This window comes from Plasmodium malariae, assembly GCF_900090045.1.
Source record: "Plasmodium malariae genome assembly, chromosome: 7".
In the NCBI taxonomy this organism is placed as follows: domain Eukaryota; phylum Apicomplexa; class Aconoidasida; order Haemosporida; family Plasmodiidae; genus Plasmodium; species Plasmodium malariae.
Genome location: NC_041781.1, coordinates 412,986 through 434,420, shown reverse-complemented (window position 1 = coordinate 434,420; position 21,435 = coordinate 412,986). Strand labels below are relative to the sequence as shown.

The 21,435-nt window shown below is 25.9% G+C and overlaps 1 protein-coding gene across 1 annotated transcript; it reads left to right on the top strand.

Annotated features, from left to right (window-relative positions):
* Positions 1-646: 646 nt before the first annotated feature.
* Positions 647-18,652, top strand: PmUG01_07016800 (dynein heavy chain, putative; the record flags this gene model as incomplete). Its single annotated transcript, XM_029003895.1, has 1 exon — positions 647-18,652. The coding sequence occupies one exon, from the start codon at positions 647-649 to the stop codon at positions 18,650-18,652; it is 18,006 nt and encodes a 6,001-aa protein (XP_028860639.1).
* Between the last annotated feature and the right edge of the window lie 2,783 nt (positions 18,653-21,435).

Below are 21,435 nucleotides of genomic sequence, written 5' to 3'. Positions count from 1 at the left end.
ATATATATTATATGAGTTAAAAAATCTCTGTCTTTAATTAAGACACAATCAAAGACTCTATGTGCATGTATTTTAATGTATATATATATATGCATGTGCGCATGTGCATATGCACTTAGGACGTACATATTATTTAACACACGCAATATATTATAATTTATTAGTTATAATTACGGACAAAAATATACTTTTAACTAATTCATTATTTATAATAATTTATTTATCTCTATAAGATGGTAACTTCTTTGCGCTGAGAAACATATAAAGATGTCTCAGAGTAGATATAAGATAGCATTAAAATGTAGATGATATTTCAAAAAAAGGGGGAAATATATAAGAGTGTCTGTAGTGAACTGCACATACATAAATATATACATACATATATTACATTTATGTGGAGAGTATTTTTGCCATTAAATATAAAGAAATATGAACGAATATTCATATACCATAGCATGAATACAAAATATATTCAATAATAAGAGCATGATAATACATGTGCGTATAAATATATACATGAGCATATATATTCTTATGCAGGTAGACACATGTAAATACTCGTATATGCTTGAGGCTGTAGTGTTATGTAGACAAAATAATTAATTATAAAAAAAAGAAAAAGATAGGAAAAGCAAAGAAAGAAAGAATGGAGAGGAGAAATGATGATTCACAGGTTTACGGTGTGTATAAATGGGTTTTGAATAAACTGAAATTTTCTTATAAAGAGGAATATAATATAGATTACTTAATAGATGATAATGCCGAAGAGAAAAAAGATGTTGTAGTGAATTTTGTGAGAAAGGAAAAGGATGATGTTTTATTATTTAACATAGAAAATAATAAGATGGTTATAGCAAAAGAAGAAAATATAAAATTTGATCAGAAAATTGTATATTTTTATAAATACTTAAATAAAGATATGAGAGATGATAAGAATATATTATATGGTATATTATCTCCAAATATTTTGGACACATTAAAACTGATGCTTAAAAAAATAATTTTTCCATTATTCCTTAACAACAAAATAATATATAATAGTGTTTCTAAAGATGAAGTAAATAAATTTGCCATGGAATTTGATACATATATTAAAGAATTGAGCGAATTTATCTTAATATTAGAAGATATTAAGAAGGTAAAATTAAAAATGAAAAAGGATCAAAGTGAAATAATTTGTGAAAATGGCAATGATAAAAGTGAATTAAAAGAGGATAAAGATACTACTTCTATAAATAGGCAATATAACAAAACAGGAAATGAGACAGAGAATAAAATACAAAAAAAGAAAAAGGAAACTGATCATTTAACAAAATATTTAAACATTTTAGAAAATTTATTTAATGATATGCAACAAAAAATACTAGAATATAAAAAATCAAATATTGATGTTGGACCATTTATTGAAATTCAATACTGGAGATACAAACACAGGTATTTATTATTTATTATGGAAGAATTAAGAAGTAATGAAATTAAAAATATAATAAATAATATAAATATAAGTAATACAAGTAATGAAGAGCAAAAATATACATATACATTCGATATTTTAAATAAATGGAGAGAATTAGAAACGAAAATTGAAAATGAATTTAACGAAAGCAAGGATAATATAAAATATCTGGAGAGTATTGAACAGTTCATCTTGTCTTTGTATTTATGTAATGTGGAAAACATTATTGATAATATACCGCCTCTTTTAAACTCTATAAAAATGATATATCTAGTTGCACGTTTTTACAACACCCCTAATAAGTTGAAAAATTTATTTATTAAAATTACAAATCAACTAGTTGTTAAATGCAAAGAAGAAATATTTTGTGCTAAGAGGAAAAAGAGAAAGAAAAGAAGAAAAAGAAGAAAAAATAAAAGGAATGTAAAGATTAAGGATAACGAATATGGAGATAATAAATCTGAGACAAATGTTGGGAACAACTGTGGTGGCAATAATCAAAATGAAAATGGAGAAAATTACCTGAACAATGCAGGAAAAAGCAACCAAATGTCAGATTTTATCAAAAATTTAGATAACTATAATAATGACGACAATGATGATAATGTTTATAATGACGATAGAGATGATGAAGACGATAACGACGATTATGATGAGAATGATGATATTAATAATAATAAAGATGGAGGGGATTACGACGAAACATATAAAAAGGAGAAAAATGAAATGGGATATGGAGAGAATCGCATTGAATATGACGAAAATTGTGTAGATCATGGGAGCTACTATGATAGTGATGAATCTGAAGAGGATCAAGGAAATGAGGATGGTGAAAACAACACAATACATCGTACAGCAAATGAAAGAGAAGAAGGGGAATACAATATGAAGGATGAAAATACGAAAACAGAAGCACTGAAGAATAAGCAAAATTTGTGGTTACTAGATCCAGATGATTTAATAAAAAAATTTGAACTATGTTTTAAATTGCATGAAAAATATAGAGAAGAATTTGAAAATATAAAAACATTTTTTGAGGAGAACTCGAAAAATAGATCTGTTGACTTAGATACAAAAGTAATATTTTGTAAGATAGAGATATTTTGTAGGCGTCTGAAAAAGTTAGTGGATTTATTTCTATGTATTAAGCAATTTAAAAATTTAAGAAAGATGAAATTTGATTGTATACAAAATATAACAAGTGCGTTTAATAAATATATAAAAGAATTTAAACTAAAGCATACTGATGATATGTTAAATTACACGTACAATTACTTTGATAGAGATTTTGTAGAGTTAAGAGTGTACATATCAGAATTAGAAAGTGATTTACAAGAAAATATCGTTAATTTGTTAAGTAACAGTTCAAACATTATGCTGTCTTTTTTTATCTTTTTTAAATTTAAGGAATATTTTATAAGAGATTATTTGATTACTTTTTTGCACACAAAATATGATATTTTGCTTCTACAATTTTTAGAAATATTAAATAATATCAACAATGATTTAGAAAATTATAAAAGCAATTTAAATTCAAGTAAAAATATTAATTATTTAAAAAATATTTTTTGGATACTTAGTATTAATTATAAAGTAAATCATATAATGAAGATATTTCTAGACGAAAACAATCTTTCCATTAAGGATGAAAAGAATACATCGTCTTATTTCGAATTATCGCATTTGAATAATAATTTGCCTATTACAAAATTAAAAACAGATTTTGAGAAAATTATAGAAGAAGAACATACTACTACAACTATGCATGCAGGGGGGGCCAACGATTCTAGAAATAATTGTACTGACAATATAGACATTTTCTATGCTATATATGAACAGGTGTTAAAACTGTTAGAAGATCATGATAAAAAGAAAACAGCAAATGAAGATGTGAAGATACAGGTATCAACTTTTGAGGAAAAAAATAAAGAGAATGTTCCAAAAGAAGGAGAAGTAGCATTGGTAGCAGTTGGGGAAAAGGATAATAAAATAAAAAATGTTTTATTCAAAAGTTCTAATGGTAAAGAGGTGTTAAAATTATATGTAAAGATTTACAAGTTTATTGATGAATATAAAAATAGACTGTTTAAACATTGGTTATCCTTCACAAAAAATATGAACAGTTTGAATGTTACTGTATTTGTTAAACATCCTAAAACGAAAAATGTGATTGTTAACTTTGACAATAGAATTAAAAGAATAATTAGAGAAGCAAAGATTTTTTTGTCTTTTAATTTTGAGATACCAGAAGAAATAAAGAACATGATTTCCCAAGAAACGAAAATATACAGTTTATACTATAAATTTTATAATATATTAATATTAATAAAAAAAATGAAGCATAATAAGAAAAAAGATATTGAATATACATTGAAACGTTTTTTCGTATACATCGATCAACTAATATTACCTTTTCTAGTTAAATATACATGGAATAATTATTCTCTTGAAGATTCTATCGATAATTTACATAAAGAATTAACCTATTTTAATGAAGCCATAAATTCTCTATATGATATAATAGATGACCACATTAATTACAACATAAAAGTGCTCTATAAAATATTAGAAAATAAAAATGATAAGTTGATTATTAATAGACAGAATAAAAAATGTCACAAAAAAATTATTCTGTGTAATTCTATTTCGAAAAAAATCCAAGTAGCTATTTTCGACTTGTTAAGTAACATACAATATGTGTATGAAAATAAATTGAAAAATAATATTTCAAGGAAAGAAATAATTAATACAAGGAATTTTTACTATGATATATTTTTAGGTACATTGAAAAAAATATATCTAAAAAATATTAAGTCCTTAATTAATACTTGGTCAAATTTTGACCAGAATGCACACAACAAAGGCAAAAAAAATGAAATTGAAATTCTTCTACTTATTCATGAAAATAACATTATTATAAACCCATCTATAAAAAGTATAAAAGAGAATATGAAAAAAATTATGAACGTGTCTATTAATAATCTGATATATATAGATAATTGGGTAACTAGTGATGATTTGATAAGACAGTTTCAAAAGGAGCAGCAGGAGGAAGAGGCAGAAGCAGAACCAAATGACAGCAGATGGAATAATCAGAACAAAATAGATTGTAAGTCTCTTATGAAAGAAAATAACAACAAGATATGTACAAACAAACAGAGTATATTTGAAGAACTCTTAGATTATTCCTATTTTTCTAAAAAGAACATGAAAGAATCAGGACAAGTATTGGAGGAGTTGAACATGGAAAATGAAAATTGCGTTAGTAGTTTAAAATTTTATTTTGATTTTTATGAAAAAATAAAAGAAGATAAAAATATTGAAAAGGAACTAACCAAATTGAATGATAAATTAAGCGGGTTTCAAAATATTGTCGATAATTTTATTAGCAAATTTGAGAAATATAAATATATAATCGAAAATTTTGAGTTAAAGAAATCGAAAGAGTTATCGAATGAGAGTAGTGCGGAAAACTTGATAGGAGACGAGGCTAAAAAGAAAAGAATGTTGTTAAGCAAGAATAATAACAGTAATAGTAATAATAATAATAATAATAATAATAATAATAATAATAATAGGAATAGGATCAATACTAATAATAATAATTATGGCATGATGTTAGACGTAGACAATTATATGAATGGCAAAATTGCAGAGGATGAAAAGGAAAATAATTTATTTAATTTTACTGCGAATGAAGAAGAATTAGAAAAAATGAATATGAACGATAAAATAGGCCAAAATGAAAATAATGCCGATGATACGGATGCAGAAGATTCTGAGGATAACTCTGAGATGGGGTTTGAATGTGACTTAAAAATATACAAAGAAGAAGAGGAAAAAATAAAGAAATACATTTATATAAAAAAAGAGATAAATAATATAGACAGTTTTTATATATTAAATGTATTTAAATTCAATTTGGAAAGTTTTAAAATGTATCTAATTAATATAATTGAAGATGAAGCTTTAGAATGTGCAAATAGAATTATTGAACCTGTTAAAAAAAAAAGTGACTTGTTAATAAAAAAAATGAACAAATATAAAATAGAACTGAAGAAGAATGTTGTAGATGTAGATTCACTCTATTATGTAATTAATGTAATAAAAAAAATACATATCTTTGAGTCAACTATAGATATAGCATTAAATCCTATAAGTGAAATGTTAAGCATATTAGAATTTTATATGAACAACTTTTTAAAGAAACAGATTGAATCCTTAAGAAATTCTACCCATTATGAGGATGAAGAAAATTATCAACAAAAATTTATAAGTAATTTGGAAAAAAACAAATCGTCTGCTGAGTTATATCATATGGATGAAGCATATAATAAAAATTTACTAAACACATTTAATAAGCTAAATTTAATGAAAAAGAAGTTTATACAATTATACAAATTTGAGATGGAAAAGAAAAATATAATTTTAACAAAGTTTAACGAGTTAACAGCGTTAAAGAAAAATGTGCAAGAAGAAATACAAGGAAAAAAGAGCATTATGAAAAATGATTTAATAAATAATATATATAATTTTAAAACTGATATAAAAGTATTTAGAGAAAACTTTCTAAAAATGAACTTCAAAAGTGAGCATATAAACCCATTAAATGCTTTCGAATTATTAAAAAGGTATAAAGAAGAAATTAGTATGTTAAAAAAAAAATACACTAGTTACTACAAAGGAGAATCTATATTTGGATTAAAACATCAGGAACATTCTGACTTATTCCTAAGTGCTACAGAAATAAATAATTTTTATTCTTTGTATGATTTATATGTTCAGTTAAAGGAAAAATTGAACGAATGGAAAAACTTTAAATGGAATGATGGAATAATAAAAATGAAAGAATTAAAAAATGATATCTTGTCTTTTGAAAAGAAATGCTCTCATTTACCTAAAAATTTGAAAATGATCGTAATTTATAAGAATTTAATTAAAGAAATTTTTTACTTTAAGGAAATAACACCAGTTGTTGATGAGCTCGAAAAAAAGACCATTTTGAAAAGACACTGGGTTGAGATTATTAACGTTTTGAAGGAGAAAAATAAAAAAGACATTAACACAAAAGAGAAGAAGGTGAAGAAGTCTGGAAATAAGGATGACAAAGGAAATCAAAAAGAGAATAATAGCGAGAATGATAAGGAGAAAGAACAAAAAGAAGTAAAAGGTACGGAAGTGAATGAAAAGGGAGATAATATGATTCCAGATATCGATTTATCTAGTGGAAAAACCCCTTCAGATGAAGAGCATACTTTAGAAGAAAACAAACAAGAGAAAAGTAATAAACAGTGTGAGGAGGGAGAATATCTGGAAAGAAATGAAAACGAGCGGGGGTATGATGACAAGGGGATAAGTGTAGACCAGAGTGGAAGCCAATGTGGAATCCAGACAAAAGGACAAAATATCTCCCATAATGGAAACCAAGTTAAGGACGAGCTTGGGGAAAAAACTGCAGTAGGTGCAAAAGATGTAAACGCCAGAGACAGTGAAAAACATTTCGAAACAAATGAGGAAATTCAGGCAAAGGATAAGTTGTTTGAAGATGGTCTACTAGCGGAAAATGCATATTTAGATGAAGATGAATACATAAATAATTTAAACAAGTTGGACTTGGATAATATGGACTTTTATATTAAAGATATAATAAATTACCATTTATTAAAAAAAAAAGATGATATATTAGATATATGTGACAGTGCAGAGAAAGAAGCAAGTATTGAAGAAAAGGTAAATGAACAGTATAAAATATGGAATGAAACTTGTTTCCAATTTAGCAAATGGAAAAACAGAGATTATGCATGCATATTAGTGGGTAGTAAAGTTAGTGAAATACAAGAAAGTTTAGAGGAAAGTCAAATTTTATTAAATAATATAAACTCTACCAAATATAGCAAACCATTTAAAAATAAATTATTATTGTTATTAAATAAATTATCTGATTGTAGTGATATTGTTGAAAGATGGATTAAGGTACAAATGTTATGGTGTTCTATGGAAAGTGTATTTACTAGTGGAGATATTGCACGACAAATGCCCATTGAATCTAAAAGATTTCATCAAATTGATAAGGACTGGATTAATATAATTAATATTGCTAATGAATCTGCTATTGTTATTGAATGTTGTCAAAGCAGCATGCTGAAGGAGTTATTACCAAATATGCAAAAAGGGTTAGAGAGCTGTCAAAAATCTTTAGAGTCCTATTTAGAGGGGAAAAGGAGTAAATTTCCTCGGTTTTATTTTGTATCTAATTTGGTCTTGTTAAAAATACTTTCGCAAGGATCAGATATCAACATAATACAATCCGAATTAATAAAACTATTCGATGCAATAAATTACTTAACAATTAAAACAATACAAAATAAAAAAAGAATAATATGCATTAATAATAAAGAAAAGGATGATATAGAAACAGTGCAGTTAGTAAACCATGTAACCATTGATGGGAATATTGAAAATTGGCTTATTTTATTAGAAAAAGAAATGCAAAAAGCTATAAAAAAAGAATGTAAGATAGGTGTAGCTAGCTCTGCTCAATTATTCAAAACACTTAATTTAAAAGAGTTTTGTGATAAAAATATAGCCCAAGTTGCGTTAATATGTCTTCAGGTTATGTGGACCAATGATATTGAAAAATGCATACATAAATATCATACAGAAAAAAATATATTAAAGGTGACAAACAAAAAAATTAATTATATAATGTCTGAACTTGTAAATATTTGCTTATCTGATTTAGGAACAAAGTTGAACAGGACTAAATACGAAACATTAGTTACTATACATGTACATCAAAGAGATTTATTTAGTGAAATTTCTACCAAAATAAAAGAATACAAAATTAAAACGTGCACAGATTTTGATTGGTTAAAACAAACAAGGATTTATTATAAAGTGGAAAAGAATATAATTCTAATTAGCATATCAGATGTAGATTTTATTTATTCTTATGAATATCTAGGTATAAAAGAAAGATTATGTATAACACCATTAACAGATAGATGTTATTTGACATGTGCTCAAGCGTTAGGTTTATGTTATGGTGGGGCTCCAGCTGGTCCAGCAGGAACTGGAAAAACAGAAACAGTAAAAGATTTAGGAAGGACATTAGGAATATATGTGATAGTAACAAATTGTTCAAACCAACATAAATATAAAGATATGGCTAAAATATTTAAAGGATTATGTAGAAGTGGACTATGGGGATGTTTTGATGAATTTAATAGAATTAATTTAGATGTATTGTCTGTTGTAGCTATGCAAATAGAATCTATTGTAACTGCAAAGAAGCAATCATTAAAATATTTTCTGTTTCCTGGAGATTCGAAGTCTATTAACTTAAATCCATCTTCTGCTTATTTTATTACAATGAATCCTGGTTATGCTGGTAGACAGTTATTGCCAGAGAATTTGAAAATTTTTTTTCGCTTTATTTCTATGATGGTTCCAGATAGACAAATAATAATAAAAGTAAAATTAGCATCTGTTGGCTATTTAGATATTGACAATTTAAGTAACAAATTTAAGTCCTTATATAATTTATGCGAAGAACAGTTATCAAAACAAAAACATTACGATTTTGGTTTAAGAAATATTTTGTCTGTTTTACGTACAGCAGGAGATACAAAAAGAGCAGCAGGAGCAAATGAAAATGATGAGGAAATGCTCCTAATGCGCACTTTAAGAGATATGAATTTATCAAAACTAATACATGATGATGTACTTTTATTTTTGTCTTTATTGAATGACGTTTTTCCCAAATTTCATAATATTACGAAAAAAAGTTATCAGCAGATAGAGGACAATGTATTACAAATTATTAAGAAAAAAAAATTATGTGCAAAAAATAAATGGATTTTAAAAATTTTACAGTTGTACGAAACATCCCTAGTTCGCCATGGTTTTATGTTAGTTGGTAATACATTAACTGGAAAAACAGAAATATTAAACATTTTAACTTCTGCATTGACTAATATTGGTACTGTTACAAAAATTATTACTTTAAATCCAAAAGCTATTACATCAGAGCATATGTATGGAGTAAAGGACAATTTGAGTGAAGAATGGACTCCTGGAATTTTTGCTAATATTTGGGAAAAATATAATAATATTAATTTAAAATATAACACTTGGATAGTATGTGATGGACCTGTTGATGCTATATGGATAGAAAATTTGAATACTGTTTTAGATGATAATAAAATATTAACCTTAGCAAATAATGATAGAATTCCTATGACGGATAATACCAAAATAGCTTTTGAAGTAGAGAACTTAAATAATGCTTCTCCTGCTACTGTTAGTAGAGCTGGAATTGTTTATATTTCTGACAGTGATTTAGGTTATAAGCCTTTTATTTATAGTTGGTTGCAAAAATTAAAAGATGTGAATACTTATGGGGTTACTTTATCTCGTATTTTTAACAAATTGTTTGTATTTTATTTAGACAAAATTGAAATTCTAAACTTTGTTAAGGAAAATTGCAAATTTGTTATGGAGATATCCGACTCGATTTTAATTTCGCAAACTATTAATTTGTTGAATGCTCTACTGATGCAATATATTAATGCCATAAATAATTTTATGTACAATGAAGAAGATTTAAATAAAATATTTTTTTGTGATTCTAATGAGAAGAAGTTACTGCAGCAAAGTGATAAGTTAATAAAACATCACGTAGAAAATAGTACCTTTAATGAGAAGCCTGATAATTCCACTTTCTCTTTAAAGAACAAAAAGATGAAGGAGGTGGATACTAAGATAAAGGGAAAAGAGCAATTTTCTACCACTGGAGAGAGGGGTAAATTTACCAATAAAGTGAATGATACAAAAGGGAGTGCTTTGAATGAGTCTACTAAGAACCAGTCATTAAACACAGCAACTGCTGTTGCTATAACTATTACTACTACTACTGCTACTACTACATCCACTGATAATAAGCAGGAGTTTCAAATGAAGGATAGGAGTGAAAGGGAAAGGGAGGAGAGAAAAAAAAACGAGGCATATGGGAAAAATGAGGAAACTATCAAAAGTGAAGAAAATGAACAAGTTGAGGAAGAAGAGGATGAAAAAATGGATACAATAAATAATTTCACCCTTGTATCAGGTACAAAATATGAAGAAATAAAAATAGAAGAGTGCGAAGAAATTATGTTGTACTCAATTGTTTGGGGGTTATGTGGACTACTGGAATATAAGGACCGATTAAAAGTGCATAACTACTTAATGAAAAATGTTCCCATATTAAAATATATTTTACATAATAAAGGTAATAACGTGGATAGTACTAATAAAAGCGATAATAATGACAACAGTAATAGTGATAATAATATTAATATTAACATTAATGGTAATATTAACATTAATAGTAATATTAATATTAATAGTAACAGTAACAGTAACAGTGGTAACAATATGAATAAAGAAGAATACGAATACGAAAAATTATGTCACGACAAAGATGGAGAAGAAGAATTTGAAAAGGAGATATGCCTCATATATGACTACTATTTCGATATGAAACTCAAAAAGTTAATTAAATGGCATGTATCCCCCTTTAGAATGCCTAGACATATGAATTCTATATCATCCATATTAATACCAACTATAGAAACTAATAAAGTAGAGCATATAATAAAATTAATATCTAATATACCTATTAAGTGCTACAATTTTCATACGTACAAAAGTACCTTATTATTAGGTTCTACAGGTTCAGCAAAAACATCGATAGCTCTATTATATACATCAAAACAAGATAAAAATACGAAACGATTTAATTTTTCAAGTGTTACAACTCCAGAGAAATTTCAACTGTTCATCGAATCAGAGTTAGAAAGAAAAACAGGAAAAACATATGGACCTATTGGAAATACAAAGTCCATTATTTTTATTGATGATATGTCTATGCCTAGAATTAACGAATGGGGTGATCAAAGTACTTTAGAACTATTAAGACAACTTATAGAATTCCAAGGATTTTACTTTTTAGATAAAGACAAAAGAGGAAATTTTAAGAAAATTATCGATTTAGAATACATTGGATGTATTAATCATCCAGGTTGTGGAAATAATGATATACCTAACAGGATAAAGTCGAAATGGTTTAATGTAAATATACCTCCTTATAATTTGAATTCTATAAATACAATATATGGAACGGTGTTAAGAACCAAATTTAATAAAAAGTGCAATTTTTCCGATGAAATTATTGATAATATAGACAAAATCATTTTATGTACTATTAATTTATTTGGAAGATTAAAAAAACATCTCTTACCTGTTCCTTCTCGTTTTCACTATCTATATACAACACGAGATTTAGCAAAAATATTTTATTCTATGTTGTTATGCCCTTTTGAAACTATAGAAAATAATTTATACAATTTCTTATGCTTGTGGAAGCATGAATGTGAAAGAGTATTAATTGATAAGTTATCTAGAATGGAAGATAAAAAATTTTCCTTAGGTCAGCTGAAACAAATATTTAAACAATATTATCCATCTTATAAAGATATAGCAGAAAAAAATATACACTTTAGTTATTTTTATGTATCAGAAAAGGAGCAACACGATTACATGGTTGAAAATGATCTTATAGAAAATGTAGACGAAGAGAAGAAGAAGATGAAAAAAGAAGAAAAAGAAAATGGAATAAATAGCAATGGAAAAGACTCGGGTAGAACAACCTGTGCACCTGTTAAAGTGGAAAGTACTAATCTATCTAATCTGAATAGCTATGATCATATGAGATATGTGAACAATAAGAAGGAACAAAATTTTTCTGATATAAATAACCTACAGAAGGACAATGCGATTTTGGATAACGGTAATAACAAATTGATAATAAGTGTAGAAAATAATAATGAACCGAATAATGAACAGAACAGTGAAGGAAATATAAACAACTTTTCCTTTTCTTGGATGAAAAAGGATTACAAGATTGTTTACGACTTTGATAGGCTAAGATATATCGCTTATGAATATATGAAAGAGTACAATGTAAATAATGTGAAAAAATTGGATTTAGTTTTTTTTGATGATTCTTTAAAACATTTACTTATTATAAATAGAGTAATGCAAACTCCAAACGGTTCCAGTATGTTAGTAGGGGTTGGAGGATCTGGAAAAAGATCATTAACGAAACTTAGTGTCTTTATAAGTGAGCAAGTATTGTTTCAATTAAACATAACTAAGACGTATACAAAAAATTTATTTTTTGAAGATTTGAAAAGTTTATATATTTCAGCTGGACAAATGAATAAGAAAACTACATTCCTCTTAAGTGATAGTGATATAGAGAAAAATGATTTCATTCTGGAACATGTGAATTCTATCTTATCTACTGGATTAGTATACGAACTTTTTATAAAAGATGAAAAAGAAGCAATCTGTGCTGAAATGAAAGAATCATACTTAAAAGAAATGAATAAATCTAATCAGTCATCAAAAATGAGAGGAGGAAAAAATAAGAAAAGAAAAATGAATAATGATTATAATAATATGGACGATGCAGAAATAGAAAATGATTCAAAAAATTCACTACCAAAAAGTGATGCATCATCCTTTGCAAGTAGTGATGATGCTAATTGTAGTGATGATAGTATGAATAATGAAAAAGAACCTAAAATGAAAAAAGTTGAAAAAGTTATAAATGACTTCAATGTTTCCTCTGATGTAATATTTGAATATTTATTAGATAATTTCCGAAATAATGTGCATATCTTTTTGTGTTTTTCACCTATACATAAAGAATTTGCCTTGCGATATCAACAATTTCCATGTATATATAATTGTGTTACTATTAATTGGTTTTTAAAGTGGCCATTAGAAGCCCTTGTGAACGTGTCCACTGCTTACTTAAATAATTTTAACATCGATATTGAAGATAAATTGAAAAATGACTTTTATATTTTATTTGCTATTGTCCACAAAAAAGTTTCTGATACTTGCGAAACTTATAAAGAACGAATGAGAAGAAATACTTATGTAACACCAAAGTCCTATTTATCGTTCATTGATTTGTATAAACAAATGTATGTTAAAAAATATGAAGAAATAAAATTTTTAAAGGAAAGTGTAGATATAGGATTGAAAAAATTAAATGAAGCCGCTATGGATGTTCAAAAAATGAGAGAAAGCCTTACATCAGAAGAAGAAAAATTAAAAGAATCGGATGAACAAACTAATATACTGCTAGAAAAGGTAAAAAACGAATCGCTAAAAGCAGAAAAACAAAGTATTGAGGTTTCCAAATTTAGAGATAAGTGTATAAAGGAAAAGGACATTATTTTAAAAGATCAAGAAGAGGCAGACAAAGATTTAAAGGCAGCTTTGCCGTATTTACATGAAGCAGAAGAAGCTATTAAAAGCATAACAGCAAAAGACATAACGGAATTAAAAAGTATGAAAACACCATCCGATATTATTAGAATAGTTTTTGATGGCGTATTAATATTATTACAAGGAAAATTGAAAGAAGCTAAAGTAAATGTGAAATATGTGAATAAACAGCATGTAGAATTTATACAGGATTCTTTTGATGAATATGCAAAACCGTTAATGGCAGATATTCGATTTTTGAATCTGTTGTTCGATTTTTCTAAAAATGAAAAAGACAATATTAATGAAGAAACAATTGAACTGTTAAAACCTTATATTGAATCCAACTTTTTTAAAACACAAATTGCAAAAAAGGCATCAGTCGCAGCAGAGGGATTATGCAAATGGGTGGGTGCTATGGCTATGTATCATCAAGCATCAAAAATTGTAAAACCTAAAATGAGCTATTTAAAAATACAAACAGGTAGATTAGAAGATGCTCTAAAACAACTAGCAGAAGCAGAAGATTCCCTACTAAAAGCACAACTATTTGTTGAGAATCTAAATTTAGATATCGAAAGTATGTTTAAAAAAAAGAAAACATTAGAAGAAACTGCTTTAAAAACGAAGCAAAGGATCGAGCAGGCTAATAAATTAATTAACGGATTGGCAAGCGAAAAAGCGAGATGGACAGAAGATTCAAACAATTTTTCTAATATTAAAAAAAAAATTGTTGGTGATGTGTTTATCTGTTCTTCCTTTATTTCGTATTGTGGTATGTTTAATACAGAATTTAGGAATTACCTTATGAATGATATTTTTTATCATTACACAAAAAATATTAAAAATATACCTGTATCTTCTAATATTGATGTAATAAAATATGTGTTATCTTCTGACGACACAAAAATATGTGACTGGAGCGTTCAGAAGTTACCTAACGATAAATTAAGCATAGAAAATGCACTAATTAGCGAGAACAGCAATAAGTATGTTTTACTTATAGATCCTCAATGTCAAGCAAGTAATTGGATAAAGAACAAAGAATTTCAAAATGACTTAACAAATCAGAGATGTATTACTACTTTCAGTAGTAGTAAATTTAAAGATAATTTAGAATTTTGCTTAAGCGAAGGGAAAGCACTATTAATTGAAAATGTAGAAGAGTATATTGATCCAATATTAGATTCTGTTTTAGAAAAGCAAATTGTCAAAAAAGGCAAAAAGAATTATATATTAATAGAAAATAATTTAATTAATTTTGATGAAAATTTTAATTTATTTATGACAACTAATTTGCCTAATCCTAATTATAGCCCTGAAATTTATGCTAGATGTTGTGTTATAGATTTTACTGTTACTGTTAAGGGATTAGAAGATCAACTACTAGGTAGAGTATTAACAGAAGAACAAAAACATTTGGAAATATCTTTAAAGAATATCATGATAGAACTTAAAGACAATACTAAATCATTGCAGGACTTGGATAAACAATTATTGTACAAACTAAATACAAGTAGCTCTAACCTAATTGAAGATGAAGAATTAATAGAAGTTCTAAACAACACAAAATTACTTTCCAAAGAACTGGAGACAAAATTAAAGGATAGTAATGAAAAGAAAAAAGAAATTAATGAAAAAAGAGAACAATATAGAAGTGTTGCATTGAGAGGAAGTATATTATATTTTTGCATTGTAGATATTACTAATGTTAATTATATATACAATACTTCTCTACATCAATTTCTGGAACAATTTGATTTATCTATAAAAAGGGCAGAAAAAGGTCAACATATAAAAAAGAGAGTTGAATCTATATTATTTACGTTGACTAATTTAATAATTAGCTATATGGAGAGATGTTTATTTGACCAACACAAAATAATTTTTAAGTTGTTAATATCATTAAAGATACTTTTATATGATAATATAATAAGTAATAAGGATATTAGTTTTTTCCTGAATCCTCTTTCTCATTATACACCTTCGAACGATGCAAGTAGCGAATTATTAAATAACAATTTATTGAATGAAAATACAGATGGTATCAAAGGGAAAAAGAAAAAAGATAATACTATGAATGATACGACGAATGGATATTTGAATACAAATGAAAAGGGTAGAAGCAACGAAAATGAAAAAGCAGAAAATCAGGTAAGTATTAACAATAAATCGTCAATTGGAGCCAGTACCGCGGATAGTAACTGCAATACAGCTGCCATCAATATATACAACAATAATAATGTCAATAATAATATTAATAATAGTAGTAGTAGTAATAATAATAATAATAGTGATAATAAAAACAAAATAGATTTACACAGGAAAGCAGGAGGTAAAGGAAAAGTAAGTTCTACCAAATGGTTATATAAGAATGAAAAGTTATACAAAAATATAATTTCTTTATCTAATCATTCATTTGGAAATGATAAAAATAATCGTTTTTTTTATGATATATTAAATGTTATACAATTAAACGAAAATGCATGGAAGAATTATTATGATGTACTAGACATAGAAAATAGGAATATTCCTAATTATAATGAGCGCTTAGATGCAAATAGCAAAATCTGCTCTTTTATTAAGTTATGTTTAATACGTTGTTTAAGGGAAGATAGAACAATTCTATGTGCAAATAAATTTGTAGATGAGATATTAAATAGAAATAGTGATACCATAAAACATGAAACCCTCGAAAATATTTTTGCTGAATCAAGTAATAGGAAACCCTTTTTGTTTTTGTTATCTTTGGCTAGTGATCCTACAAATATGATTGACGACTTTGCAAAAAAATTCAAAAAGTATCCAACAGATAAAATTTCTATGGGGGAAGGACAAGAAATTATTGCAAAAGAGAAATTAAAAAATGCACTAATAAGTGGAAATTGGCTAATTTTGCAAAATTGCCATTTGAATAAAACATTTATTATTGAGGTTTATAATATGCTAAAAAAGTTAAACGAAATTGAAGAAGATTTTCGTTTATTTTTAACATCAGAACCGGATGATGAATTTCCTATTTGCATTTTACATGGAAGTATTAAAATATCTACCTCTTTAAGTAGTGGAATAAAAAATAATATGAGAAAAATATATAAAGATATAATAAAAGAAGATATACTAGAAAAAATAGATGATGACAAGTATAGAAAAATTATTTATTCTTTATCTTATCTTCACTGTGTTTTATGTGAGAGAAAAAAATTTGGTCCTTTAGGTTGGTGTGTTCCTTACGAATTTAGTATCACTGACTTGTTTGCTTCCTTTTTATTTATTGAAAAACATTTATATTCTACTTTGTTAGTAAATAGGCCCATTGACTGGGAATCAATTCACTACATGTTGGCAGAAGTTCAATATGGAGGAAAAGTAACTGATGATTTAGATCGTGAATTATTATTAACTTATGTACAACATTATTTTAATGAGGATTTGTTTAAAATGAAAAGTGAAACCGCTGGTGAATACTTTAATAATATGCCCAAATTTTATGAAATTACTAATTTTAAAAATTTTATTGAGAAATTGCCGAATATTGATACCCCTTCTGTTTTGGACTTACATAACAATGCTGAGATAACTTATCGTGTTAATGAATCAAGACAAGTTTTAAATTCAATTTTGGAAATTCAACCAAGGGATGTAGATCAAGGAGAGGAAAAAAGTATGGAAACAGTTGTGAAGGAAATTGCGCTAGGAATATTATTATTATTACCAGCAGAAATAAACTTAGAAGAAGTAAAAAAAATAATATATAGAAAAAATAAGAATCAACAACTTCCAATTCAAACGAATCAACAATTAAATGTAACATCTAACTTGAATGCTACTACGAAGATTTTTGGTAACTTAGATAATAGTTTTTACAAAAGCAAAAATAAAGACAATTCGGATAGCAATACCAATGAAAATATGTTACAAAGGAGTATATTAATAAATAACCCGTTGAGTTATACGACTACTAACACTGGTAAGAACATATCAGGCATGGATAGCAGAAACAAGAATATTATTTGTATGGGCAAAGAAAATGACGTTTTCGAAAATCTGGATATAACTTATTGGGAAAGTAATAATGAGGGGGAGAAAAGTGTTCAATATAATTTTTCCCCTTTACAAGCATTTTTTTTGCAAGAAATGGAACGAATTAAAAAGGTTATAGATCTAGTAAAGATGAATTTAAATGACATAATTAGTGCAATCGATGGTTCAAAAATTATGACAGCTGATTTACAAAATGATACTAAATATATATATTCTCAGTCAGTACCAAAAAAATGGATATATGATGCTAGTGAAACAGAAATATCTTGGGTATGTAACAATTTAAATCAGTGGTTAAATATTCTTAATTTAAGATATGAACAAATTATAAATTATATTAATAATGGGAAATTGAAATCTTACTGGTTGCCTGGATTTTTTAATCCTCAGGGATTTTTAACCAGTATGAAACAGGAAATTACAAGATTAAATAAAAAGGATCAGCTCTCCTTGGATGAAGTAGTTTTATATGCTGATATAAAAAATCATGATGTAGAAAAAATAAAAGAATTTCCTGAACACGGGTTTTATATCCACGGTTTATTTATTGAAGGGTCCAAGTGGAACTGGCAAGAAGGGAAGTTGGAAGAAAGTTCACCAAAAATGTTATGTGAAAGTATGCCTATTATTCACATTACTGTTGTGTCAAACAAAGATAAAAAGGTTAAATTTATTGCAAATAACAAACACATATTTTATAATTGCCCCGTGTACAAATATAACGTTAGAACGGATAAATATTTTATTTTCAGAATTCAACTAAAAACCGATATTGATCCTTCTATATGGAAATTACGAGGAACGTCTTTACTGTGTTCCAAGGATTAAAAGCAATGTATAAAAAGCGAGTGCGTAAAGTATATATTTATATATATATGCACATATAATAAATTTGTTTGCATGCTATTCTGATCTTCAAGAAGAAAAATATATAAGATAAACCTTCATATCTTGTATTTTTCGTGAACAACAGCACAATGATATATTTTTGCACATATATTTTATTGTATGACTTAATGTCTTAGTACCATTTTTTTTTTTTTTTTTATCTCATCATTTTTCCGCTTTTTTGAATATATCAAAAGTTTTGTAACACTTTAATTTTTTTTTTTTTTTGGATTATTATTCTTACGTTATAGTTTAAGGGTGGGAAAGGTTTATTATTACCTTTTTTATGGCCCTTTTTATTCCCTTATTTTCCTTCACTTTTTTTTTAAGTGCAACTTTATGTGTGATAATTTTAGAAAATAAGTGAGAGAAACATTTGAGCTGCACTTTTATACCATTTTCTTTTTCTCTAAAATTTTTCCAAAAACCAAAATTTTAAATGAAACAAATTTTATTTGAAATACTTTTTATACGAAACAAATTTTATTTGAAATACTTTTTATACGAAACATATTTTATATGAGAACAAACTTTTTCTTTTTTTTTTTTTTTTAAATTAAACTGGCTCATCTTTACAATTAGGAACTTAATTTTTTTTTATAAATATTATATGATTATACCATAAAAAAAAAAAAAAAAAAGATAATCTTTATTTACTTTTAAAAGTCAAAAAAAGTCATTTTTAATCAATTTTTTTTCTGTACAACTTTTTTTTATTATGAAGCTGTTTTTGCATATAACACTGTTTTGATTTTTTTGTTTTAAGGATTATTTCTTTTTTTTTGCTGGAGTGTTGTGGTTCTAAGTCTTCTGAATTATATTTGCTCACAAACATATATATATATATATATATATATATGTATATATATATGTATATATATGCGTATATATATATGTACATAGTTTTAATTGTTTATTTGAGAACTAAATTTCCACCCATATGGCAATAGTAAGGTCTATATATAATTTTTGTTTCGTCACTCATTCATATTTTTTTATATACTTAATTGTTTATGTTATACATGAGGTATGTGGATAAAGACGTGTGTATGCTTATTTAATTTTTGTGTGAGATTTTTATAGTGAAATTTAAGGAGAAAAATTTACGTTTTTCTTTTAAATTTAATAAATGTATATTGAAATAATTGTAAATTGAGGTACAACTACTTATATATATATATACAAACGTACACATATTTTTTTGTGTTGTAAAATGATAATATACTGATTTTACGACTGGAAGTACATTTTTGTAAATGCATATAATTTCTTGTTATTTTACATAGCATATACTATTTTCATTTTTTTTTACCAATTATATATATAAATTTCAATTTTGGATGTCCATTTTTTGCTTTTAAAAAAATGTTTTTGTTCGTGCTTTCTTTTTAAAATTTGTGTGCAGAAGTACATGCATATTATGTATATATATGTATATGCATATACATATAATATGCGTATATATCTGTTTTGTTATTACGATTTTTTTTCAGTTGCATTTTTTGCTTAAAAAAACATACTATTTGGATTTATGAAAACGAAATATCTTATTTTTGCTTTTTTTTTCTCAATTCACTTAAACAAGATATAGGAAGCAAATACATTTTACGAAACATCTTTTCTACAATCGTGATATAGGCATAATATATGAACGTTTTTTCAATTTAACATATATAATATTATCTTGTAGATCCGAATATATTTTCCCTTTTTTTTTTTTTTTTTTTTTTTTTTTTTTGTGCGCTTTTGTTGTTTTGTATATTTATTTTAGCGCTATATCATCGTAATTTTACTTTTCATAAGATAATATCATTTTTATTTTTATTTATTTTGCTATATTTAGTTTTTTTACAGTAGTTTATATATAAACTACTTTATATTTCCATCTTTTTATATTAAATTGATATATAGTTTACGTAAATATGTAATTAGAATATTTATTTGAAACATATTTATGTATACATATAATAGCTAATATGCCTACTTATATTCTCACTATTTTGTGCCATTTATGCCCATCATTATGCATATTTTTAAGATATTATAAAAATTTTTTGTCAAATGTTAATGTAAATTTTAAACGCAAAATAAGCTTAAAATATTATATGCTTGTGAAAATATATTACGTTATGTTTTTTGTATAAGTACTTATGTAATATTTTTTGTTATATATTATTGAATATGTGCTTAGTATGTATATATATACCTGTACACATATTTATACGTATATAAATTCCTATGTATACACACATATTTATACTAAATAAAGATGATACATGAATGAAGATGTTTTTTTCAATTTGTTTTTTGAATTAATATTTAATTGTTGACATTTAATACTTCTTCTATTTTTTTGTTTTCTTTAATTAGTTAATTTTAAAAGCTTTCTTTTTTATTTTTATCATTTTTTATAAAAAAATATTTCGACAATGGAATAATGGTATTTGAAAAATCATAAATTCGTACAATCTGTTTTTTGGAAATGTAAATACGTGTAGTAGAAGTTGTTCTAATTTAAATGTGAAGCTCATTTGTGTACGAACTTCTGCTTTTTGATATGTTTATTGTGGCATTTGCTACAATTTTTTATAAGCCTATCATGTATATATGTATGCATGTGTGTGTGTGTGTTATATGTGTATATATATATATCTAGTTTTTTTTTTAAGTAATTAAGAAAAGAAAAGAAGCAAAAAAAAAAAAATTTCTCAAAATAAAGAAAT